The sequence below is a fragment of the Pseudorca crassidens genome, chromosome 7, assembly GCF_039906515.1.
Source record: "Pseudorca crassidens isolate mPseCra1 chromosome 7, mPseCra1.hap1, whole genome shotgun sequence".
Classification (NCBI taxonomy): Eukaryota; Metazoa; Chordata; class Mammalia; order Artiodactyla; family Delphinidae; genus Pseudorca; species Pseudorca crassidens.
Window position 1 is genome coordinate 63,952,449 of NC_090302.1, and position 27,242 is coordinate 63,979,690.

Genomic DNA, 27,242 nt, shown 5'->3' on the forward strand with positions numbered 1-27,242 from the left:
TTCATGAGTCAGGTACATGCTGCCCAGGGAGAGCAGCTTTGAATGGGATGAGAAATTGACATCTAGATATTGGAACAGCCTGACAATTCAAGTACAGGTTTCTGCACTAATCACTTATCCACAACTTTTGGGGCCAGATAGATTTCAGAATTCCTTTTTTAATATTTAGAAAGGGTATATATTATTTATCCTGTTATCAGTGGGTGTAGGGCAGCATCCCATAATGAAACATGTCAATATTTCTGCAGCAAAATATACTGTTATCCACACCAGGTGGCAGTACATAATGACAGCAACTACCCTCCCATCAGTTTATGTCATGTTTTTTTGCTACCAAATGACTCTGTAGCAAACTTCAAAAAAGTTTTGCTTTTTAGAGCTTTGAGGATTCTAAAATTGTAGATAAGGAATTGAAGAAAGTTTCCCCAAAGTGAAATGTTTATTGATGCTTGAAAGTGACCCGAGAAGCCAAAGAATCTGCCCAAGATATCCTCCAGGGGCAGGAAATCTAACAGTGGGAGTTGGAAAGAGAGTAGCGCAACAACCTTTCTGCTGGAATCCATCAGATTCCACTCATCCAGGTAATCGGTTCCTTCCATAAATATATACGTGCTTTGCCTCTGCATTTTTCACACAGCAGGTGAGCAATACATTTAGCTGGCCTCGTTTTTCCTTTACTTCTTCATAAATACTGGTAGATAGTCCAGATCCTTTCCCAGATGGGAAGCTTAATGAAGCTTGAGCTGCAGCATCTCACTTTGAGGGGACCTTTTCCAAGGATGCAGGGATGAGGCAGTAACTGGAGCACACCCCTGTCTCAGGGTCACCATCTGGGACCTGGGGGCAGCTGGACTCCCAACACAAACCCCACAGATGCCACCCCCATCCTTCATGACTATCTGCCCCTGGGTGGGGGGCTCTTCAACAGTCTGGACTCGGAATTTGTCACCAAGAAGAATCAGCAGGATTGGCTTGTCTGCTCCCTCTTTGGGAGTTTGCTTACCCCACCTCTAGGACTTGGTGGGGGGCTGGGGCTGAGGAGGGAGTGCGGGGCACAGCAGGGGCAGACACCATGGCGATGGACCAGCTACAACAGGCACTGAAGGGGGCCCTGTCCGGGGATCAAAGGGCTGGAATCCTTCTATGGCTTGGCCTCTGACACCCACCAAGAAATACTCCCTGAGCCGGAAACCACAGAGGAAGTGGTGGACGTATCATTACTGAAAACAAGTTGTAAAGCTGAAACTTCTCTATAAGGTAAGTAATCATTTTTTCAACAACTGTGCTAGAAGCCAGGATTATCTTTCCATTATCCCCATAGAGAATTGTATTACAAAATTGCTATATAAAATATGCAGCCAAATATGAAGAAAAGAGGACTATTGAAACATGCCAGGCAAAACTAAAACATTACTTATTTTCCTGGATTTTGTGAAGCTTATGATATATATGTATATATATACATGTACATATATAAAGTTTATAATTTGGTATGCTTTCTTTTCTTATTCAAAATAACTATTCAGCTTCATACTAATTTTGTACTTATATTTTATTCTATTATTAAGTTTTTCTTTTTTTTTTTTACAGAGGGACCCCAAACTGTACAAGTTTCACATCCTACAAACTGAAGACACTCGATTTCCCCCCTTATACTACTATTAACCTGAATCTTGCATTTTTATTTTGAGCATTTTCTATGCTGGTTGGGGGAGGGAGATTACCCAAAGGGGTGCTTGGGTATAGTGGAAGATTCAGCCTCTGAAATGCATGGACCTGCTACCCATAAGGAAGATCCAGCATGAGCCATGTGAGGTGGTCTGGAAGATGGAAAGATGTGCCCAAGTTCAGACCTTCAGAGAGAAGCTACTTGCCCTTGAAGAAGGATGGGAGGGGGACAGGCTGCTGCATGAGGTTGAATGGGCATGTCTCCTAACTCTTTCTGGAGAGGAAATGGATAAAACTCCAGAGATGGTAAACATGAAGGCTTAATAAGGATAATATAATATGAAGCAAATAATTAGTGGGGACTATTTCTGGAGACACTGTGAAGATAAATGAATACGGAGAGATGCTGGAAGCACATGTTTATTGCAATTTTTGAATTACGTACGTGATTAGATTTATTCTAGGTAGTCTCACCCTTTACCTTTTCCCCATTTCCCCTCCTCGCTCCTCCTCTTAAGTGATAAAGGTTTCAAAAAAAAACACAGAATTTTCATTGAATTTTGTTGTAACTTGGAGAGAATGGGTAGGGGGCTAGGCCGAAAGAGAAGTGTTTTCTGGAAAGGTGGGTGTTGGGGGGTAGTTGCTGATAGGAGAAAACAAGCATGGGTTTGTTAGGTCTTTTGAGGAAAGAGAGAGAAGAATGATTGGATGGCGGAAGGAGAGAAAAAGGGGCCATTGGAACAGACAAGGGCACTCCATCTCAACAGATAAGCGCTCTGAGGACCTGCCAGCGTCACCAGGCTCCTGAGGCGTCAGCCTCCATCACACAGGCTGCTTGCATAGGAAATGGACAGATGACAAAACTTTCCTTTCTGTGCGACACAGGCGATGCACAGCAGTCCAAACAGTTTGGCATATAAGTATAATGCTCATGGAGCGATCTATCACATGGTGTGGCGGCAGCTGAGCACGGTGGGCACAGATGGAATTTTCTGTCCAGAACCCCCTCTCTCATTTCCCCTGGAAACTCCCCACACCTGGTCCATAAATCTCCTTTGGGAAATTTCGTTGCCTTATATCACCTCATCCTTTTGGAAACTGCTGACTGCTCTAGGGGTGGGGATCTATGCCAAGCCAATCTAATCAAAGCCTTCCCAGCAACTTAAATAAAATCTGGAACTGACACTGACAGATCCTCTCAGACAGGGACAGTTGTATGACAGAAAGTCCAGGAAGTGCTGGGCCCTGTGTCTCATCTCACCGAGAAAGATTCTCTGCAGCCAGTGGGAATGAAGGCAACACTCTCACTGTACCTGGGATGTGAACCCGAATGAGAACCAGGTGGTATTTGGCCTCTGGTTCCAGCATGGTCCAGCTCTATGCCTCTGCTTCCTACACTTTGGTTCATCCACATTTCCTTGGAATCCATGAAGCAGTTAAGTCCCCCCTTTTGCCTGTACTAGTTCAAGCTGGGTTGGGTTACTTAATACCAAAGGAGTCCTAACATGCAGCTTAATTAAAACATTTGATTAGTTGAGCGCTGGGACCTCTTTACTACAACCTTGTTCACAAACAAAAACGTATTAGTTTGGTCTCCCACCTTAAAAAATAAAAGATACTGAACGTAATGTCTCTTTGATGATTTAGTATCTCCTTGGTGCTATCAGTTATTTAGAGCAGCGAGGACAAAGGCGTGAGAAACACAGACATACTGACTTTAGGAAACAGAAGAGATATTACTTAAAATAAATGTTTGAAAGGAGTTGTTTTCTTGAAGTGAGTTGTTCCCTTCAGCAGGCATTTTTCAAGGGCTTACTCTGTGCTGGGCACTGTTCTTAGCACTAGGGAGATTATCAATCAGCAGAGCAGACCAAAAGCCATTCCCTGGGAGAGCTTATATCCTAGCCTCTTTCTCCCACAGAAGTAAATCAGAAACCTTCTGGATAATGTAGAATGCCAGTTAGTTGTGTGCTAATTAATTTGGAAGCCTAGGCACCTTTGTCAATGGTCAACCACACGTTTCACAGAAGGCGGATGATGAAGAGTCCCCTCCACCCACTTTTCCCACCCAAGATAATGTGGCAAAAAATACTTCCTTACGTTCTATCAAGGAGGAACATACCATTGTACCATTTCTTGCCTCTGCTAAATTGGGCTCCACTTCATCAAACAATTGCACTGTTAAAACTTATTATCTCCCACCTCCTTTGGTCTCTGGTGCTTTCTGAAGCATATTTTTACCTGTGTCACTGACACCACTATCATAGGCCAGTGAAAGTCTACCTGGCGAATGGCAAATATAACCTGCTCCAGGCAGGGAGTACGTGCATCAACAGTATTCTTGGCTCCCCTTTGTGCAATTTCTTTCCTTGGGTCCAATCTGGAAGTCATTCCATTTGTCAAAAGGCCAGCGGGTGATGAAACAACCCTCCCACCGCTGAAGCACCAGGGCAACACATAGAGGGAGAGAAGAGAGGAGACAGAAAGCCATAGCACCCAGACCATGTCGAAAATGGCCCTTCCTGGTTAAAAACTAGCGGGTGCAGGCAGTTTTCCGAACGTTTTGAGGAAGCAGCTTTTCTTCACCATGGAGTTAGAAGGACTCGTTTTAAGTGTGAGATGTGATGGGTTGGAGTTTAAGCCTTTGAATTATCTGCAATTAGCCATAAAAGCCCTGATAGAAGAGAGCAACATCTTTGTGCAGACAGACATGCCCTGGGACAAAAGCTACAGAGGAAACATGGAAAAAAGCAGGAAGAAGGCATCCCATGGAGACCTTCTGGTCGAAAGAGACCAGAAATCCACCTGGTGCTAGAATAGACACCATTTTCTTTGACACTGTTGATTAAAGTATGCTTGTGTTTGGTTGTGTTTGGTTGTGTATGCTTGTGTATGCTTGTGTTTGGAAAAAAAGTTTTGTTGATTTTAAACCAGTGTGTTAGAGAGGAAATTGGATATTAATATCAGAACCACATGTGTAGTATTTGTAGCTTTTTTGCATATAACATGTATCATAACTGCAGGGGAAACTGTATGGATTCATTCCACAGAGGACATTCAAGTAATCTCTCTTTTGTCTCTTCATATCAGTTTTAAAGTGAGCCTTTTTACCAGTTGAAAGACAAATACACTTCATTGTTTTCTCATTGTATAATATTGCAGAATTCATGAAAGCACTACAAAAGAAAAATCACATTTTAAAAAACCAGCGACTCTTATCCCATTGTGGAGGAATAACCACTATTAAATATTTGGTGTGTATTCTTTCGGTCTTTGTTTCTATGTGTTTTTGTTTCTTCTTAGTGATCACATTGCAATACTGAATTGTAACCTTTCCTTTTTCTACCTCGGTACCGTGTAATGAAGATTTCCCCCACAGCATTAATATTTCAGATGATTCCAGCTTTAACAAAGCTGCTTCAGTTCCCTGTAACTAAATTTGTGTCTCATATTCAGGGTAATTTCCTCAATGAATTGCTAAGTCAAAAGATGTGCCAGTTTTAAAGATTTTTGATAAATATTGCCTATGTGTCCTCCAAAGGGTTTGTGTTGTGCCTACCAACTTACTCTCCCAGCAGCAATGTATGAAAGGGACTCTTTCTCCTTCTAATACTAGGAATCATCCACTTTTTACCAACTACTTAGGAGGAAAGTAGTTGCTCACTGGTTAAATTTAAATTTCTTTGAATCCTTGTAAAGATTTTCCCATGGATTCATTGTCCTTTAGCATTTCTTTTTTGTGTGTTGTATTACCTCTTTACATTTTTTCATAATATTCTCAAATTATCTTGTATAGTAATCTTATAATTGTTTCTTATTACATAAATTGTCCATTCACATTTTAATTTATACATAAATTGTAAATTAATATATATGTATTATATATAAATGTATTGTTTATATTTATATATCATTATTTTTTTATGTAATCAACTTTATTGACTTTTTCCATTGTGAATTTTGCTTTTATGATACTTAGACAAATATTCACATCTTCCCTAGTTGTTTTATAGTTTCTTTTACTTTTTTTTCTTTTTTCTTTAATTCTTGGTTTTTACTCTTTAACCATTAATATTTTATTTTAGTGCGTGGCATAACTCTTTGGATGCAACTACTGATATTTTTCTAAATAGTTTTCCAGTTTCCCATCTCCATCTATTATGTAGTTTATCTTTCTCCATTGATCTAAAAGGCCCTCTTGTCAGTGTTTCATCTAAGAATAAAGATTTAGAATGTCTATAGTCAAGTCTTTAAAGAGTTTCTCAGTAAAATTTGTACTTTTCTTCACCTACACCCTGTACCTTACTTGTGTAGTTTATTCCTAATTATTTCACATATGTATTACTATTGGGAAGGAAATTTCTTCCCATCATGTTTTCTTACTCAGTATTTTTCAAGATGTCCTCTGAGGAGCAGGAGTCCTAAGAAATGATCTGGAAAAGTTTCCACAGTCTGAACAGTTAAGGAAAAACTTCTCAAAGCCTATGTATATTTGGCTGGTGAAACTTCAAGAGGAAGCCAAAGTATGAAATGTTTCCTAAATGCGTTTGGTGTAGAATCTTAATTTTGAGGAGCATTTGTAGATTTCAGAGGGACAACTATTTTAGAAAACACACTCTAGGAAATTTTGCTCAACAGTGTTATTATGTATGATTTCTGCCTATTACTTTGAGCCAGATATTGATAATATTAACAAAGTGTCTTCCTATTTCTAGGTAGACCTTTGTTGGCACGTATCTAGATGATTATATGATTTTTTTCCCCTCTTTTGAACTACCAATGTAGTGGACTAAACAGAAGTCTTAACATTAAACTAACCCCAAACCCCTATAGGAAAAAAAAACCCTACTTGATTCACCAATTTATTATGCTTTTAATATAGTGCTGGACCCACCATATTAATATTTTACTTCGCTTCTTGCATCCCTATTTATAAATTAAATTGGAGTAAATTTTCTCCTATCTTCCCTGTTTCTCTTTCCTTCTATCTTCCTTCCCTCCTCCTCCATCCCTTCCTTCTTTCCTGCCTTCCTTTCTCTGTCATGTTTTAGCGTCAGTTAGGCTAGTTTTATAAAATGATTTGAATAGCTTTCCATATTTTATATGCTCCCAACATGGAGATTCTTAGAAACTTTAAAAGAATTTTTCTATAAAGTCAATTGCCAAGTGTTTTTTTAATTTAAAAAATCTATGTTAACTTTTAAAAGGGGGTTCCTGATGATATGACTGCTTAGGTTTTATACTTCCAGACCTAATTTTTAGTAGCTTATATATTCCTTAAAAACATCTGTTTCATGTAGACTTTCAAATATGCCCACACAGAAATTTATAAAACATTCTTTTTATTATTAAAAATACCTCTTGGGCTTCCCTGGTGGTGCGGTGGTTGAGGGTCTGCCTGCTAATGCAGGGGACACGGGTTCGAGCCCTGGTCCGGGAGGATCCCACATGCCACGGAGCGGCTGGGCCCATGAGCCACAACTGCTGAGCCTGCGCGTCTGGAGCCTGTGCTCCGCAACAAGAGAGGCTGTGATAGTGAGAGGCCCGCGCACCGCGATGAAGAGTGGCCCCCGCTTACCACAACTAGAGAAAGCCCTCGCACGGAAACGAAGACCCAACACAGCAAAAATAAAAATAAATAAATAATTTTTAAAAATACCTCTTAACCCTATCTTTATACATTTATTATTGTTTTCTCTAGTTTTCTCCCCAAAGGACCAACTCTTTTTCATTCTATAGTTTTCTTCTTTCTAAATCATTAATTTTTTCTTTAAAAAAAATAATTCCTGTGGGAACTCTCTTTAGGTTTATTTTGTTTTCACCCCCATGTCCCTATGTAAAGGCTTAATTCAGTTATTTTAATTTTAAATAAAAATAGAAATGAAAAAGAATGAAAAGCTATAGTTTTTGTTTGACTATGATTTGACTAAACCTTGTAAGTTTTGATAATAAATGCAGGATACTGGTGAAAAATGCAAATCCTGCAGCTAGATTGTTTTATCTGAAATCCATCTCCATCACTTATTCTCTGTGTGGCCTTGAGAAAGTTACTTGACCTCTCTGTGCCTCAGTTTGTTTATATGTAAAAGGAAAATAATAATACTCACTTCAGGATTTTTGAGAGAATTATAATATATGCAAAATAATTATAATAGTGACTGACACATAGTAAATACTGAATAAATATTATGTTACCTTTTTATTTTTTTAACAATTTGTACTTTTACTCTGAATTCTATTTACTTCAGTTATTAGGTCTCTAATAATTTTTATTAATTGCTAGTTTTTTTGTCCTACAGCTCGAGAATTTAGCCTATAAAATTTATGGCAATGTAGCTTTTTTTTTTTTTTTTTTGCGGTACATGGGCCTCTCACTGTTGTGGCCTCTCCCGTTGCGGAGCACAGGCTCCGGACGTGCAGGCTCAGCGGCCATGGCTCACGGGCCCAGCCGCTCCGCGGTATGTGGGATCCTCCCAGACCGGGGCCCGAACCCGCGTCCCGAACCCGCGTCCCCTGCATCGGCAGGCGGACTCTCAACCACTGCGCCACCAGGGAAGCCCGGCAATATAGCTTTTGAGGTAGATGGATGAAGGAGGAAGCGAATTATATTTATTGAACATTGCGAGACATTGTGTTGATGGGGCTGGTTGCTTTCAGAGCTCTAACACGGGAATGCAGAAATCTGATCTATGTCGGTCTGTTATCCAATCCTGCAATTCCTCCACTATGATGCTATACTTAAGTTTCATATTACGCGTTTTATCTTTGGAGTGCAAATGCACGCCCACATGTTCACCATCTTCCTGGGTTTGCACACCTGCTTGGCTCTCTTCCAGAAACTAGTTTTCAGAAAACAGGAGAAAGACACTGTGGAACTACTCAGGTACTAAACAGATATTCCTAATATTCCTAGATTCATTTATGAAAGAGGAAATGGCTTTCTCACAGGGCTTTTAAGCAACTTAACAAAGAAGAGGACCTCGCCTCTAAAGCTAATTCCAGGATGAATTTCTCATGAAAAACCTAAAACAGGGGATGAAGGACAACCGAATGAGACGTGGTGAACACTTAGCACCCGTTTCACTGAAGAGCTGGCCAAAATGGTCTGATCTGATGTGTGCTGCAAGGTCTTTCTGAGCTAAAATACCCTTTCTATTGGCTTCCTCGATTCCTCTCCTGAAGGTGCCAGTTCTCAATCTTAGCTGCTCATTTTTAACCACCTGGGGAATTTAAAAAAATATATGGAGGCTGGGTCTCACGCCAGGCAGATGAATCAGAGTCTCAGTAGAGCAGGGACCTTGGGCATTTTTTAAGTGATCTTCAGATGATTCTAGTGTGTAGCCATGGTTGAGAGCCACTGGATAAAGACATTCTTTCCCAAGTCCAAAACAAAAATGGCAGATTTCAATCTTAGCGATTAGCTTTGAGTCATCTTCCAGTTTAGCAGAGAACAGAATAGGCTACGGGACAGATACATTTCGGAAGGATTTAGAAGAAGCTTGGAGTTTGGAGACTTGGCCAGAAGGATATAACTGGACAGGTGAAGTTGTAAGAGACATTGGGCAGCTACCGCTAAGGTAGGAACTTGGGGGACATGGGGAAGGACGTGGGGTGGGGAAATGTAAAGGGCACAGATGGAGGAAGCCAAGCAGAGGAGAAAGGGAGCATCTCTGAAGGGCTGAAAATGCACAGGACGCCGCGCTGAAACAATATGCTTCCTAAGGTCACTCACTTCTCACGACCACCCTCTAAAACAGGAGTTATTTCCCCCAAGTTAAAAATGAGGCAGTTGAGACTTAGATTTTTTAAGCAACTTTCCACTAACGCATTTGGCAAGATGGCTTTGAATCCGTGCTCGTTCCTCTACCCACAAGTTTCTCTAACGTGGTGCCAGGGACCCTACCCTCCTCAGACCTCCTGAAACTGAATCTTGAGTCCAGGAATGGGCATTGTAACAACTTCTCAGGTGTGATAGTTATACCCCTAAATGCTTGAGGCCTGGTATCTCACACACCAGCTCTTCATAAATGTTAATGACTCTCAGGGATCGTGTGAAAATGCAGATTGTGACTCAGTGGGACTAGGGAGGGGCCTGAGATTCTGCATCTCCAACAAGCTTTTGGGCGATGCTAAAGCTGCTGATCCCTGGGCCACACTTTGAGTAACGACTCCCTATACCCAGCTGCCTGGAACCCCACCATACTGAGGCCAAAGCCTGAATCCCCAGCGGTCGGGCTTCCCAAGCAGCTAGGCCAGCCTGGACATTCATAGGCATGTCTGCTGATGGCTGCTCAGCCGGCTTCTCAGCAGGGGTGAGCGCTCGCCTCGCTCATCTGTCAGAGGGGAGAGCCAAAGTCATTGGCAAGCACCTGCTCCAAGCCCTCAGGAAGCCAGCGCCGAATATAGCCGCACAGCAGCCGAGCTGCGGAGAGACAGGCTTTACAGGCAATTGCCTGTAACCACAGTCCGGCACCGGCCCCAGCACACAGCCTGGAACCAATTCCATTCCTGCCAAACGGCTGGACCTGGGAAATTGCAAGGAAAAGAGCTTAACCACCAGAAAGCTGGGGTTGAGATCTTTTTAGTATTGTTTTTTCTCAATCAGTACAACATTTGGGATCTATTACCGTGACTTCTCGGTTTTCCCAGTGTGTGGGCGTTATGGGATTTCGCCTTCATTGGGGAGTATTTCAGACTTAGGAGTTTAATTCTGTTATCTTCCTTCCTTGATCATAAAAACAAAGGCACTGGGCTTCCCTGGTGGCGCAGTGGTTGAGAGTCCGCCTGCCGATGCAGGGGACACGGGTTCGTGCCCCGGTCCGGTCCGGGAAGATCCCACATGCCGCGGAGCGGCTGAGCTCGTGAGCCATGGCCGCTGAGCCTGCGCGTCCGGAGCCTGTGCTCCGCAACGGGAGAGGCCACAACAGTGAGAGGCCCACGTACCGCAAAAAAAAAAAAAAAAAGGCACTGACCAAGAACTTGTTACTTCATGAGGGAAAGAAATCGTATTTCTCTGTTATCTCCCAAAAAGGGCTTGGCTGTTTCTGAAAAATTAATCACCCTATCTTTTACACGTTTAAGCTCCTTGGCATTGCACGGGAAATTATCTGTTCCACACTTGAATGAAGCAAAAGCAACTCCATACGCCTCGTCCTTAATCTCTCTTAGTTTTCTTCCAATTAGATGTAATCTTTTTCCAATACTCTAATTAATACTTCCACATTAAATATTAGGGCTTGTAAGAGAAAAATCAGCTGTAATATAGTTGCATCGAGCCAAACAGGATTTTCAAGCCCTTGCCCTTAATCTTTCTTTCAATTTTCTGCCATTTAGAAACAATTTTTTCCCCAACACTCTAATGAATGCAAATGATATTCGTGATTAGTTAGTATTATGCTAATCTGAGCCTGGAATTTACCTAAATCTGCATGGTGTTGTCTGAGCACCAGATTGCTTTGGGTTTCTGAGGAAAATTACATTAGCCTGCCAGATGTACAAAACATGATAGAGTAGAAATCTGAGCAAATAATCAAGATTACATTAGTTTTGGTTCTTAATGAACAACTGTTGGCATTAGGGATTACAGACAAATTATGGTTTTCCTCTCTGAGCTCAAGCAGCTAAGCAGCTGTTGTGAAGGTCCCCTCTTCCTGACTACCCCTAAATAGATTGGGAGCCCCTAGGGCAGGGGGAAAGCATCTAAAATTTCACGTAATTTAATTTGTTCCATTACGAAGCAATCATCACTCGGAGGCCCACAGCTAACCTCTAAATTTCCCCCCCACCAACCTCTCTCTGGAATGCAGGAGAAATTCAAGTGAGTATCTGGGGCAGAAATTCAATGTGTTTTTCTTCTCTCCCGGCTTGGAGGGACGTGGGTTACATGCCACCAAGCCGTACCTGCTTTCTGTACCCTTTGGGCCACTTTCCAAAAGGGTGCCTGCCTAATTCCTGCTACTTGGGTGACACAGATGGAATGCTGCTGATAAGGATTATGTAGGTAACACAGTACATCTGGCTACAGTCTAATAGGCTGGGTAAGCCAGAAACTTGCAGAAAACAGCAGCCATCTGAGCTTAGACCCTTGTCCTGTGTCATTCGATCTATGTCTGTGAAGTTTCACTATAATGAAATCCTTGTCCTGCAGTGGATGTGTGGTGTGTGTCATCGTGGTGCCGATGGTGTATAGGTAGGGGTGTTTGCATAGCCCATGGCCCTGTTCCTGGACATTTTTTTCGTTAAATCAATCAGCAAAATAGGGCTGTTGGTGTGGATTTTTCTGCTCAATTTAAGTGCCCTCACTTAGAGTATGATGCCTTCTTCTATGTGTTATTTTCAGGTCAAGAGCCATGCTTTCTCTTGCCACTGGGCTTTTATACATGCTGATCCCTCCATAGAAATGAATCTTCTGCCCTCCCTCCTTTGCCTCTGCAGAAACTACACCACCTCCAAGATGAATTAGGTGTCTCTTTTACATAGTCTCACGACAGCCGATACCTCACCAACAAAGGACTTGTCCCACTGTACTCTACACTCGATGTAAGCTCCATGAGGAAGGGAAGGAAGTTTGCCTTATTCATACAACATTTTTTTTTTTTTGCGTGCTCCGTGCAAATTTGTTGACAGTGAGTAGATTTATGCAGTCATAAATGCAGTGTTAATAGGAAGACAAAGGTTTGGGTCATAAACCATTGTAAAATGGATGTTCGAAATGATAAAACGCTGGCAACAAGGTCATCACAAAGATATTTATGTTCTGTATAGAGGCTAAGGACCTGTCAACCCATGGCCTTATGTTTGGGAGGAAGATAACTAATGAAGAACAGGTGTTTGAGTTTATGGGCACAGGCAGCTCTTGACTTTCTCTAGCTGGCTGAACACAGCTGCCTTGAGAAGGGAACTTCTTTTCCTGCCTCCTGTCCCCACCTCTGTGATCCTTCCCCACCCAGTGAGAGGCCCATTGCTGGTGAGAATCTCATTTTTTTTTTTTTTAAATCAACACCACCTATTATTCAACTAGATAGCCTAGATTCCCCAGCTGTCATCATGATCCAGTATCCAGTGGTGGGATCCCGGATGGACTGATGGGATAGAAAGAATAGAGTAGAAACAAGAAAGCGGAGTAGGAAGATGTGAGTTAGGTCCACCTCTAATCTTAACCTTCAGCCCTCACTACCTCCGTCCCATAGTTTCTGGGCTCAAGAGGGGCACGGGAAGAAACCCTGAGAGAGGAAGATGGAGAGAAGGGGAACCCAAGTCATAGAGGAAGGAAAGCTTCTTCCTTCCCTTCCTTGTCGATAATAGGATAATAGGCCAACTTGCTGGTTCTCAGCTCCCCTCTCTGGATGAGAGTAGTGGAGTCTACTCTCACTCCCTTAGCGATGGGGAATTCCTTCTCCCCTGAGAGAAAGGGACTGATGAAAGGAGGAAGGGCCCTTCCCCTGAAACGGAAAGGCGTTGTGCTCCTGGCCCTGGTTGCCTGGAGCCACTGTTGCACCTGGTACACTGTGGGTGAAACTGTCTTTGATGGGTCCTTTGAGGACCTACTGCGCACGTTACAGAATTTCTAGTGACTGACGTCTAGTGCACTTTAGAGCACAGCTCGTTTGTAAGTGGTGTATGTGTTTAGAGGCGTCTCTATGAAAAGCAGAACGGGCTTTTAAAAATACATTTATGTATTATTATTTAATACATTATTATTAGATATTTATAAAATTTATAAATTGTGTGTCCAAAGCGCTAATGATGGGCTAAGAAACTGGCACTTAAGGCAAGCTCAAGTTCATTCAACAAGTCTTAGAGATGACCCTCTGAACAAGGGTACGGGGGGTGGGAGAGAAGTCGAGAAGAAACACGAGGCCACATAAAACATGATCTCTTCTCCAGAAATTTACCATTGAGTTCAGGGAAAAAATGAAATCAGTGATACTAGTCGTACATAGACTAAAATGGACAGGAGCTCAGAATCTAGGAGAAATCACTTTGTCAGAACAAGTGATGAGCGGAGTCTTTCGGGAACTGAAATCACTGACTTGATTGCTAAGAATCATTTCCCCAACATGCAGTTTCCATGGCTTTTTTGGTGGGAAGGAGGGGTTGATTTTATTTTTTAACCTTATTTTTTGTTTTTCCTTATGTATAGAATTTATTTATTGGAAAGCACTGCAGTTATATTTTATATGCAGCCAATAATCAATATTAACATGAAGACTTTCTGTATACTGGGCAGGTTTATGTGTATCAACTCACTGAATCCTCACAACAAGCCTTAAGAGCAGATCCTGCTACCATCCCCATATATAACAGTCAAGGAAATTGAGGCACAGAGAGGCTAAGTCACCTAAGTGTATCCAGCTGGTCGATAGCATATTTGGGATTTGATCCCAAAGGTAAGGTAGTCTGGCCTTGGAAGCCCGGACTCTTAATGGCTTTTGCAAATACATGCCATTCTGACTCCCAACCTAATCTGAAACACCCTCTAAAAGCTATTTTTATATCCTATACTCTCCTCCATTTTAATTTTAGCTGCCCCTCAGTTCTCTACTTTATAAATATTATAAAATGCAGATTGGTGAGAATATGAAGTTTCCATATTCTAAAGAAAATATTTATACTTTCTAACTTTCATCCATTCCATATGAGGTTAGGTAAAGTGCAAAAGGTATTACCTTACATAGTACCTCAGATTTCCTTCTACTAAAAATTTCAGGGGAAAGAAAATTCTTTAGGAAAACACCTGTTCTATCCGTCTTCTTTGATTTTTACCAAAAGGACATTTCTTTATGTTTTTAGTGGGAAATTAAACATTAAAGTCTGTACACGTTATTTTTCCCCCTCACATTCTTCCATCACCTTATTTGCAGAATGAGGGCCCATTCTGTTGTGCTAATTCTCTGATGAAGATAAGATTTCAACATGCATTATAAATATGGACCCAGCCCAGGAGCCATCACCTCCTTTGAGCCCTTCCTGTTCTGCTTCCAAGGGCTGATTCTTTTATCCTTAGAGCAGCTCAGAGGAGAAACACCCCAGTGGAATGTTCTACACTGGGGCCACAGAGCAAGACTGCAGGCATCCAAATAATCGTTCTCTTCTAATGAGTATGAAAGTCCTTTAAAAGGTGGGGCTCAGATAATAAAAGACCTCTAAATGCAAGAATCTGAAGCCCCTCTATGCAGACAATGAATTCAGCCTCAACAGAGAACTTTCACCTTCACTCACTGTTTTTCAAACCGGGTATCATGACCCATTAGTGGGTCAAGGTACCAATTTAGTTGGACAACACCTTCATTTAAAAAGATGAAATAGAATAAAATAAAAACTATTAAAAGTGCATTTCAGGCATTAGGAGTAAAGAGCGTTTTATGAATGTTTCATTTTCATTCTATGTATTTATGTACGTGCATGCTAGGTTATGACGGGAAGCCCATAAGAGTTGGAAACCACTGCATTTCATTTGCTTCCTACAATGGCTCAAAGAAGCAGGCGGGACTCACAGGTTAAATGGCTTCCTTATGCTTACAGACCAGTTCAGGAACATCCATCTAGTTCTTTTGATTCTCAGTGCCACTGTCATTCCACTGCCCCCATTGATTCAGGCCAAGAAAATGAAGCCAAACAAAAGAAAGAAATAACACTCTGTTAACCCAGCAGTGGATGATGCTTCTAAGGTAACAGGAGACAGAGCAGGACAAAGGATTCAGAAGTCTCTCAGCCTTTCTGAAACTCTCAACACTAGATTCAAAGGAAAGTATCCAAGAACTTCCAATTAAAAGACGAATAAGTTCTGGGATCTAATATACAGCACAGTGACTATATTTAAAATTGTGCTATACACTTGAAATTTGCTAAGAAAGTAGATCATAAATGTTGTCACCATACACATACACACACACAAGTAACTATGAGATGGAGGTGTTAAGAAACCTTATTGTGGTAATCATTTCATAATACACAATGCATCAAATTATCACATTGTACACCTTCAACGTATATAATGTTGTCAAATATCTCAATAAAGCTGGAAAAATAATCAATCCAAGAACTATTTTTTAATATTTCACAAGGCCTTTCATAAGTGGAATAAGGCTTCTAATGAAAATGTCAAGTTCCTTTGCTTTGGCTAGAATTACATCAACTCTGTGTTGTAACATGGGTTGTAATGTGCTGTTCAGACGTTCTTTGATGTCTCTGGTTAGTCCCAGTGTAGTGGGAGGTGCGGACGCCCTGATTCTTCATCATGGCACTGCCCGTTACCAGCTGTGTAAATTTGGACAAACTATTTAAATCCTCGGAGCCTCAGTTTCTTCTGCTATAAAATGGGAGTTACATCTACTCTTCAGGGTTGTTGCAAGAATGAAATAAGATCATATATACGAAGTGCCCAGCGGAAAAGCTGGTACTTAGGGGTGCTCAGTAGATTGTCATGTCTAAAAAAATGCAGTAACTCACAGTCCAATAAAGGCAACTTGCTCAGTTAATGGAATCTTTCAAAATACAGGGTAGACGTGGAAACATAATGAAAGAAGTACCTTTAGGGGCAATGTTGAAAACTGATACCGTACAAATCACGTAGCCCCTAAATGCTGCCTATTTGCTGAGAGACTGGGATGCTGTTTTCTTACTCCTTGCCTGGGGAGATGGCTTTGGCCAAAACTTTTTGGTTGCTCAATAATTACTCACTTTACCGGTTGATAGTCCTACAGCCAAGAGTTTAGAGAATATTAATCAATACATCGGCAACATTTCCCTATACCCATGCTGTTGTTTGAAATTCCCTATTAAAGCTTAGAAAAAAGCCAATCTCCACAAGCAAATGTTTTCAAAGCACCTGATAAGAAAAGCACTTGCGAGGGAGATAAAGTGAAGGGAAACATCCCAAACCGACAAATGTGGCTGGTTCTGAACTGATGGATTGATTTGTTAATTAATTTACGATGGCGCAACAATAATTACAAGCTACTGTTTGTCAGCCAAATCACTTGTGATGAAGTCAAAGGTTCACATCTGTGTGCATGTCCCAAGGATCAATGCATCAAATTAGCTCGGTTGGCTTTTCTCCACTAAAAGCTAACATGTGTCATCAATATTCCAGCGTTCGTGTGTGTAAACTAGTTGATTGAACATTCATGCTACATAAACATGCTGTTTGTATTATGTGGGGTACCATTTATAAACATCTCTGGTGCCAAAATAGAAATAGCCTCACATAAGATAGTTAATATCTTACTGGAAAAATAAAATGGCAAGTTAAGGTTATTCCTTCTACTTATGGATAAATAAAAGCACTGTTGCCTCTTCAAAAGTCTTGGTCATTATTGTATGACACAGTATTCTATTGTACAATTCCTCCTTAGAGAAAATCCGAGGAAAGTTTACAGACAAGGTGAAAGAAGTTTGGTGAGGTTGCTCATATCCTTCCGTCTGTATCTACCCAAGGTCCACATTTGAGAAATCCAAGTTTACTTTCCTCTGCATAACCTCCACCAGATTAGCTGTCCACATCAGCATTAAACCTTGACACTTGGTCGGAACAGCTGAAGACACCTGGAAGGTAGAGTGAAGACTACTTATCTTGTAGTCACAGCTCTTCCACTGCTCCTTCAAGCCAGAGGCTCTGCTTTGGAAGGGAGAACAGTGCCCCTGGTTGTAGCAGCAATCGGAGCGTTCGGGAACAAAAATAATGATCCACAATTTTTTCTACCATGTCTCTCTACTGTCATTTCACATTAAAATATCCCAAAAGAAGCATGGGAGGAGGCGAGTAAACAGAAGCAGTTGTCATGCCACTAGTTTCTATTAGACGTGGAAATGAATATTATATATAGGGGCAGTAGCTGGCCGAGAAGGCTGTAATATTTTCTAGGGGACTCCAGAATACTCTCCGAGATTCACTTTATGGCAGCACAAGGAAAGGGGTCTTAGGAGGAGGGGTGGGTAGCCTTCCAGGTTCTGAAGATCGGGCTGCAGAGTTTCTAATGCCGGAAGAGCACTCCCAGTGCTGGCTTTGGGAAGCAATGTTCTCATTTGCATTTAGACATAGACTTACAGTGTCTGAAAAGGGCCCAGTCCAAATAGATGATTTTTTTTTCACTTTACCTCCTTCTCAAAATCATTTAGAAACCTTTACTTCTTAACAAGTGCTTGGGTACCTTCTTTCTCACTTTCCCAAAGACCCATGTCCCTCCTACTCTACTAATTCCATTTTAGGTTTTAGCTATTCTCAGTGTGTTTCCCTGAGCCCTCACCCAAACACCAGATGTTAAAATGCCAACCCACAACCGAGGCCTTTTCCAACATCACAATAAAGATAAGTGCCAACCCACAACTGAGACCTTTTCCAACATCACAATAAAGGTAACACACATGCAAAGGTGATTGAAACCTTAGAGTGGGAAAATAATCAATCCTCTTAAATGAAACTTATTTCATCAAAAATAAGAAATTAAACAAGACTTCCCTGGTGGCACAGTGGTTAAGAATCCCCCCTCCAATGCAGGGGACATGGGCTCAACCCTGGTCTGGGAAGCTTCCACATGCTGCAGAGCAACTAAGCCTGCGAGCCACAACTACTGAAACCCGCGCGCTCTAGGGTCCACTTGCTGCAACTACTGAAGCCTGCGTGCCTAGACCTCGTGCTCCGCAACAAGAGAAGCCACCGCAATGAGAAGCCCACGCACCGCAACGAAGAGTAGCCCCCGCTCGCCACAACTAGAGAAAGCCCACGTGCAGGAATGAAGATCCAACGCAGTCAAAAAAAAAAAAAAAAAAAAAATTAAACAAAAAGTTCACTTATTCCAAAGTCTCCTTGCTTTGGTCATTTACTCCTCAAAATACATTATTAGCCTTTCCCCAAATCTCTAATTTTGTAGACTCCTGATAGATCTTAGACACTATGGTAAAAGTAGAGTTGAGAATATAGGAGATCGTGGATGTGGACAACAAAAGTTTATTCCCCTGCTGCCTCACCACTTGGTAACAACCATGAGACTGTCTGCTGGAAGGGAAATATAATTTTGCTGCTTTTAGCTTCTGGGCCTTCTTCCAACTCTCACCCTCAGCTTTAAAACTTTGCTGCTAATTTCACCATAATTCCGACATGCTTCTAGCACATTTAAGTTTCATCTTGAAAAGGGCAGTGTGGTGTTCATAACTTGAGCCACAGATTAGAAGCCCATCATTGATCAACTCAGAACTTACTGTGTCTCTTAGTAAAATGGGTTAGCAATAGTCTTGAGGCAATTTAACAGTTATTTATTAAGGGCCTTTTATGTGCAAAATACTGTTTAGGTTTGGTAAATAAGACCTGGTGCCCATCCTCTTGGGGCTTATAATTTTGGTTGTACATCTCAGCAACTAAATAATATAAGACAAATCTTATATTCATACATAATGTCATAAAAAAGTAGGTTCATTTGTACTGGAATAGTCACAGGTTACACACAGCATAAAAACATATTCAATATGCTAGGGTGTCTCAGTTTAAACAGTTGCTGATGATATTGTTACTTCTAACAATCGTGAAAATGAGAGGAAAAAAATCCCATATACAGCATACTGTGTTGTCCGTTACATTATGGGACAAGCTAAATCATTCCCATTATAATACATGCTAAGTGTGAGTTAAAATAATAATTTCATCAAAGAATTACTATAATCTGAGTTGTGTGGTACAAAGAGCAAGTTTATATCAATGAAAAATCTAAGAGATGAACTGCAAGATGGTACAGATGACCCCTGGGAAATTTTCCTTATTTCATGTCTTCTCATTAAATATACAAAAGGAGGTGGTGGGTATTATTATCACTGCTATTGCATGGGATGTTGGTGAACTAGTAGTGCATTGTTATGCGAAGGATTAAGCCCTCTGAGTTTAGCAGCAGAATTTGCATCACATAGCATTTTAGACAGCTAGCATTTTTCTCTGTGCCTGGTGGAAATTTACCATTAAATCCAGCTCCAGAACACTGGCAAAATTCTGGGAAACTTTTCTTCACCTACCCATATTTAACACCACCAGATAATAATATGTGTACCTTCAATTAGTTTTGCATTTTACAGTTTAAGTCGTTTATTTTATATTATCTCATTGGAGCCTCACAAAAACCCCATGAGGTAAACAGATATCAAAACTTGAAAATGGAAATGCTTTGCTTGCCAATTTCTCTTCAAAAAATTTCCCCCAGATGGCTTATGACTAGAGCGAGTCTAATTGTCTCGAGGAAAGATGAACGGAATCACATTTCCAAAGACTTCAGCCACCTCCAATCCCAGAGCTGTAGAATTCTCAGACTCAGCTCGAGGGGGAGTGAGCTGACCCACCGGACGCACAGGGAGAGCTGAGCCTTGGAAAGAGGTCGGGCTCAAAGCTGGAGGGGCAGGCAGGTGCAGAGGAGGCAATGGCAGAATACACGACCGTGGTCACAAATCATGAGCCATAACCCAGGTCACTGGATGAGACAGTCGACTGTCGGGTTCTGGAGGAGGCGGAACAGACAAACCCCCCGACCCCGCATTAATGGCATCCACTCCAGTAAGTGTCTTAACCTCAGAGTCCAGTGGCCCCATCTGTAGAGACGGGCTGATAATTCCTATTTCATTGTGCTATGCTGAAGACTGAATGAGATGACAGATATAAATTGCCCCCCACCAAGTACCCAGCAAACACCTGGCAAATAGGAGGCCCTTAAGAATCACTGATTAAGTCTTTTGCCTTTAAAATCGTAGTATTTAATGTTTAAAATTACCTTAATATGTAACATTGGCCATTGAATCTCGCTAAACCCAAGGAAATACTTCAGGAGGCTCTGCTTTTAAGAAATCTGTTACAATTTGCAATGAAAAATACTGTATTTTTAGGATTCATTTAATGTACGTGGTTCCCACCAAAAAAGTTTAGATGAATTCAAAAAATCAACGTGGTTATGAAAGCCCCATAGGAAATGCTAGTTACATTTACTTAATCCACCCTATGTATTTTTGGAGCACCTACTAAGTGCTCAGACTAAGAGTCTGTTTAGTCACAGCTTGTTGTAGCCCCTTGTACCGTGAACTTGGGATTTACAGTGCAATCACCAGGTGCCTCACCGATGCCATCTCATTCATCCTCACGACAGGTCGGAGCAACAAGTAATGAGTATGATTATCTGCACTTCACAGCTGGTTCTCCCAGCCGTGAGAGGAGCAAATTCGTTTGCCAGAGGTCACAAAATCTACATTTCCCAGGATTCAACCCTGTGCTCATAAACATATCCATTATGTTATAACCTCAGAAAATGAACACAGTAGTGAAAAGTTAAAAAAAAATAACTGCTTTCTGAATAAAGGTATTTTTTAGAGAGGTGCCCGGTTGAAATTTATATTAGAGCAGTAAGAAATGAAAATTGTTATCAAAGCTGTCCATTATATGATACTCTAAATCTGCCCCATTATAAAACATGTTAAGTGTAAGTTGAAATGACAATAATGATCATAACTAACATTTACTGAATTTTCTCCCGGCTCTTTGCTAAGCACTTAAAATGCAATGAGATTTTAAATGCTTAGTCAGTGAAATACATAGGATAGCTACACACAGACCTTAATAGAACTTGTTGTGAAAAGAACTTTTGCACTGAAGTGCATTACCCTGTTTTGCACATGGAGATGCAACAGAGGAAGGTAATTCTCTTTCACTGGCCTGGTATATTTTTACTGGTATATTTTCCTATATCCAAATTCACTTTCTCAGCCCCTCAGAATATATATTATAAACATAGTACAGAAAATGTCACAAAATAATCTCAAGGAATTAAAAAATGCCTAAAAGGTCACTACCTTGACACTACCTTGACATCATTCAGCCATGTTCCATAAATACACGGTAGTTTCAATGACGTTGTGAGCATCATATATCTCTCTTTGTTGACTAGTCTCTAAACTGGAAAATCAACACCAGCTTTCTCATAGATTGAAGAGATAACACTCCTTGAGAACATGACCCTTTGCTTCCAAATAAGAACAGGAAAAAAGGATAGACTGGCACTTGTGTTTCCTTACTCTCTGATTAAATTAATAACCATCTGATCACTATTTATTAAGACAGGATCCAAAGGATATTTTCCTTATCCAAAGTTTATAGGTTGAATTTGTTATGCAAGCACGTAAGTGAAAAGAAATCATAGAACATGAAATAAAAATCTGAGATAAAAGTGTCTTGGAAGAACATTAATGTATTTGTGTTTATCTAGCTACATCTTCCATACAGTTTAGTTTTATTTAAATACGCTAAAGTGGTATTTCAAATGAAAACGTATCAGTAAAGAATATAGGTATGGAAGATGTGTAATAAAAAATGTGCCATCTACCTATGATAAAATTTGAAATATTGACAAAGTATGAACATTATTTACAGATGCTGAAATCCTTTTTTTCATTCAGACATCACCATCATCATTACTGTTGTTTTCTGACTCAGGAACTGATATTTAATCAACTATTCGTCTTTACCCACATCATTAGCTGCACAGGAGATGGCTTAGGTAATGGTAATGTTAACATTTACCTACAAGACTAAGAGAGAGTACTGAAAAGATGTATGAACTACCTTTGACAATGAGTGACAAATCTGGAAATGTAATATCTACATGTTTACCAACACTATGGAGGAAACAGAAATTATTCAGAAGCCTTTACTAATATCACGAGTATCCCCTGCTTATAACATTGGGACATGGGTTTAATTCCAACATGGAGACATAGCCTTGCTTGTATCTGCATCTAGAACACTATCTGGCATATTGTAAGTTCTTAACAGATATTTGTTAAATGAAACATAAGTCTCATAGCTTTTAATTCTGGAAATAGATTCAACGTATAGACATAATATCTTCAGGCAACTAGTTGACATGGTTATTATCTGTATGGTGTGTATTAGTTTCTATTCCATTTCTAAAGGAAATAAAATAAAATTCAAAATTAAATAAATATTGAATTTTGATTTTTCAGATATACCTTTGCATAGCCGGTAGGTTACAAAGGAGTGTGAATGTAGTTAGTAGGCTAGGCAGGAATTTTTTCATATGATTTTAACTTATTCATTAGATTGTTTAGGAACTCTTGCTTGTAGTGAAGTAAAATAAAATACCGACTGTAACATATACTAGTTCTAGCATTTGTAAGAAGATACATTAATTTTAGGATTTTCAGTTAAAAATAATTAATAGTAAACCTAAGTTCACCTCAACTTCTCAAAGATTTTAGAGAAATATTTGCCGTGAAAACAGTCTCTTCAATGTCACTGTACCTATACTGATGCTTGTTGTCAAGTCATTTAATTAAAATTTGTATGGAGAACAGAATTTGACTTTTAAAACAGTGATAAATTTATTAGTATTAGTATTGTCTTAAACCAAATGATAAAATTATATAAAAGTATCATATTTTAACACATCAACTTCTCAAATAGAAAATTAGTTTCTTTCAAGAAAAATTAAAAGTATATTACATCCAACTAGATTCATTGGTATTCAACCAAGAACCACCTTTGTGCCTTTGATAATGTGAGAACGGGTTAAATTTTTATGTTTACCTGCCTGTTTCCTTTGATTAATATTTACGAGACCGTGAGAATTTCAAGTCTCAGACTAGCAATTAGTTTTCTGAATTAATTTTATGGATTAATATTTATATAATTGTCTTTCATGATTAAGGTAAATTTACAAATGTTCTGTCCTGGTTCTGTGGGATCAAAGGATTAGTCTTATGAAATTTAGAAAAAAAAATAATGTCTGGTGCATACCCGTTACCCTGAAGTTTTAAATAGCTAACAAAGAAGTTCTAATAAGTCTCACAAAGGGCTTTAAATAAGCAGTACAAAATAGAATGGAAAGTCCAAAATTTTTTTTAATTTTTCAGTAGTTCAAAAGGAAACATACAGCATCATCAATAACCATTAATGAAACAGTGCTATTTATAAGACACATCTTTAATACATTCCAAGTGGTATTTCCTTTTAAGTAATGTGAAAGGTCATCAACAGAGCTCTAAATATAGCCAACCAACTTTAATTTAAACTGCTTACATGATTTTTCTCTTTGAAAGAACAGGCAAAATGATCTAAAGAAGTAAAACATATATGGTTGCCTTATTAAAAAAACTGCATGTATGTACATATTCAACATACACACACACGAATTCGCTCTTCTTGTGTTTGTTTATTTTTAGCTGTCTCAATAAAATGTTTTTCCTCCCTCTGTTTTACTAAAACATGCCTATCTAGGAAGGAAAACAGATGTAGAATTGGACAACTACGTCTTGTTTGGGTTTTTTCCCTGTCAAGTAGAATTTATGATCATTGTCACACAATAAGAGAATCTAAGTGAAACAGACAATAAGTCAGGAAGCAATTGCCGGGATACTTGAACACCGTAGCTTTGGAATTCAGGATTTGGTTACTAAAACTTCATTTGATTAAGCCAAATAAGGATACAATATCCTTTCTTACACAAAAGTCCCAGAGTAATTGTAAAAATAAAAGAAGCAATGTCATGGTGAGAGAAGAATCACAATAAACTAGTTGGTAAGAATCTTAAAACACCTTTTAAAATTATTCCTTAAATCCAAAACAGGGGAATCATGGTATAAAGTAGCTCGCATGCACTTTCCTCCCTCTTCTGATATATTATTAACAATAAGCAATAATTTAATTTAATTAATTAGGTTTTCCATGAATCACGTCATTCCAAGTTTTCAGTGACACATAATATATTAACTGCTTAGATATTTTTTCCCATGTTAACCAAGCTTATTAAAACTGAATTGTCCTTAATAAGAAACTTACATATTATTCGTGTAACCTAACGAAGGTAAAATATGAAAATAATTTATGCAAACATTTTTCACTTAATATTTTACCTCTGAACCTGTCCCTATACACATTCTGCATCTTCTCAGGCAATAAAAGAACATAATTTTTTAAAAAATGAATAATCAGCTTACACAAACCTTTACAATAGTATTCACAACATACTTCTCTTGGGAAGCTAAGATCTCTCTGCACAGAACCAGAATGATGAAGCTTAAGGGTGAAATATTTACAGTGATTATCTCAGTCTACCCATGTGAATCTCAGTTTTTAAGTATAAAAAAAAAAGTTAGAGTAAAACCTTTGACTTTTTTTTCCAACAGAAAAGAAATGTTTCATTTAGTAAAAACATTGATTTTAAAACTCGCTTCTGGGAACATTCTAAAATGATAGCGAAGAGGCACAGTAACGATTCAAACACCACTTCCAATTCTTGGTACAGTCATGTCGAGCAAATCTTTTACATACTCATTTTGCAATATCTTTCTCCAAATTATCTGCCAGTTATTTTAAGAGGTCACGGCACCCATGCACAAACCAGTGCTAAAGTCTGAGAGATACAACCATCAATGAACATTTGCCACCGTAGACCTTCTATCACTTGTAAAATGTATTTCAACTGGAGTAAAATGGTGGAGGGAGAGGGAGAGATAGAGAAATGGGGAGAGAGAGAGAGGGAGGGAGGGAGACAGACAGAGAGAGAGAGGCTTCTGTCTTTCCTTGAGGAACTGGTCTTTCTTTCTGAAACTCAAAACAGCAACAAGTAGCAGCGGCGGAAAAGTTTTCCCTGCAGGCTGCCACATCTCACATTGGTGAGAAGGCGCAGGGAAGAGCTGCAGTGTACAGGGAAACTTCTGCACACTGAGCCCTCAGGAAGAGCCCAGAAGCAACAGCATAGCATCCACCTTTCGGGAAATTCAAACACATTAATAAGAAACCCTCTTGCCTAGCAGCGGCAGCAGCCCGGACTAATCGGAAGGTGCTCTCTTTCATCTGGGCACGGGAGATGGGCTGACCACCAGGGCTGGGCTGGCCATAGCCCTCCCTACCTAGAATAAAGTGCCCATTGTTTCACACTGTACTAATTGAGGGAAAACAGCCCTTGCAGTAAGCATAATAGTTATCAAAGCCAGCAAGCAAAAAGCAATCAATATGTAAATGAAAGGGGCAGAAGGAAAGAAAAAGAGGAAGAAAAGAAGAGAAAGGAAAAGAAAGAAATGGAAGAAAGGAAGGAAGGAAAGAAAAAAGAAAGGCAATAAATGCTCAGATGAATTAACCCAAGAATGAATTTAATATTCATACTGGAATGCTTCCCTGCAGAAGGTTTGCCCATTCCTGTCACGACTATTGCATACAAGAGACCATTGTCCACAAAACAGAAATCATTAGATTGAAATTTTTCATGTAGCAGTTTTTTGATCTGAAAGGTTTCCTTTCCCAAAACTAGAGCCTTGAATCCCAGCATTCTGATTAAAGAACGTTACGACTTCTCTCCTCCCAATATTATTTTTAAAGTTCAATCACCGGATTCATCAATGTCCTGAATTTTTATGCTGCTTTTTCTCTTCCCCAAATTTGCAGCTGGACAAATATGAGGATTAAAAAAAAAACCAGCAACAACAAACCCACACACATTTGCCAGAGCAAAGAAAAATAATGAACTGAATATGCATATCCTCATTAACTAAATTTAATTACACTGAGTGGCATAGTAATCAGTGGTTGCTCCAGTTACAGTATTCATTGAAAGGGAGGTGGATTCCAAATTAAGGCGAAGCGTGGGGGACAGTCGCATACTGATGAGGGAACCGCACACAACATGATACAATACACTATCTCAATCATTATTCAGAGAAGCTGCAGAAAGAACTACATTACCCTGTTCTAAGACTAATGCAAGAACAATTAGGCAAGAAGGCTCCAGTCTCCCACTGACTGTCCCACCTCCATACATTTCACACAAGCCAGCCCAGGGCCGACTGTACCATTTGCATTTTTCTTTTTTTCAAGAAGTGAACAAAAACTCACACTGCCTTTTTTTAAAAAAAGCAGGTCTATGTCCCTGGCCACAATAGCGGGGAAATCCTATCTCGCACACTGGTGTGCGGAGCCACCCCAGGCTCCCACAACTTCAGCTTGAACTTTCTGCAGGCAGGGAACTTTATAACATGTGCATGGAACAATAAAGCAGGGGGGCGGAAAGTTTGGGGGCGGGTGGGTGGAAAAAATGGGATCCCATCAAACTTACCATCCACCAGGTCCTGGCTGACATGTCATAACATAGCTGCCATTTTATGGAGCTGTCCGATGTTTTCCCAGCCATTATGCTGTCAGCAATCTTCATCAGATGCAGCTCAATGGAAGATAAGACACCTAATCAAGAAAACATCGGCGGTGGCTTTCTGGACTACATGTAGGCCAATCCTTATCACACTGCATCATGGGAAAAGCTCCTTTATTAGCAGGAGGAACTACTGCAACCTCACAGATAGAAAGACAAGGATCAGTTCTTTTGCCTTTTTTTTTTTTTTTTTTTTGGTCTAAAGGGATTGGTGAAAGTAGCTAGCGTTCTTTGTGTATCATGTGTACAAGAGTTAAGTATCTTGCAAGTGGGCGGCTAACTGCTTTGCTGGGGCTATGCAGACTAAAGTTTATTTGCATTCTTCTCTGTTGTATATTGTTTGACATGGTCCATGGTCCTTGCTGAGCAGATGAAGGGAGGGGAAGGGGG

At 40.0% G+C, this 27,242-nt stretch overlaps 1 protein-coding gene across 7 annotated transcripts in view; it reads right to left on the minus strand.

Moving 5' to 3' along the window:
* The window catches only part of NFIB (nuclear factor I B), a 440,917-nt gene extending 413,940 nt beyond the window's left edge, over positions 1 to 26,977 (minus strand). For 6 of the 7 annotated variants that reach the window (XM_067744402.1, XM_067744408.1, XM_067744404.1 and 3 more), the window contains exon 1: positions 26,760 to 26,884. In XM_067744402.1, coding sequence (XP_067600503.1) covers positions 26,760 to 26,855 — 96 coding nt within the window. In that variant the 5' untranslated portion in view covers positions 26,856 to 26,884. Of the gene's footprint in view, positions 1 to 26,759 lie in introns of all 7 variants that reach the window. The other variant, XM_067744397.1, reaches the window with a different exon arrangement.
* Between the last annotated feature and the right edge of the window lie 265 nt (positions 26,978 to 27,242).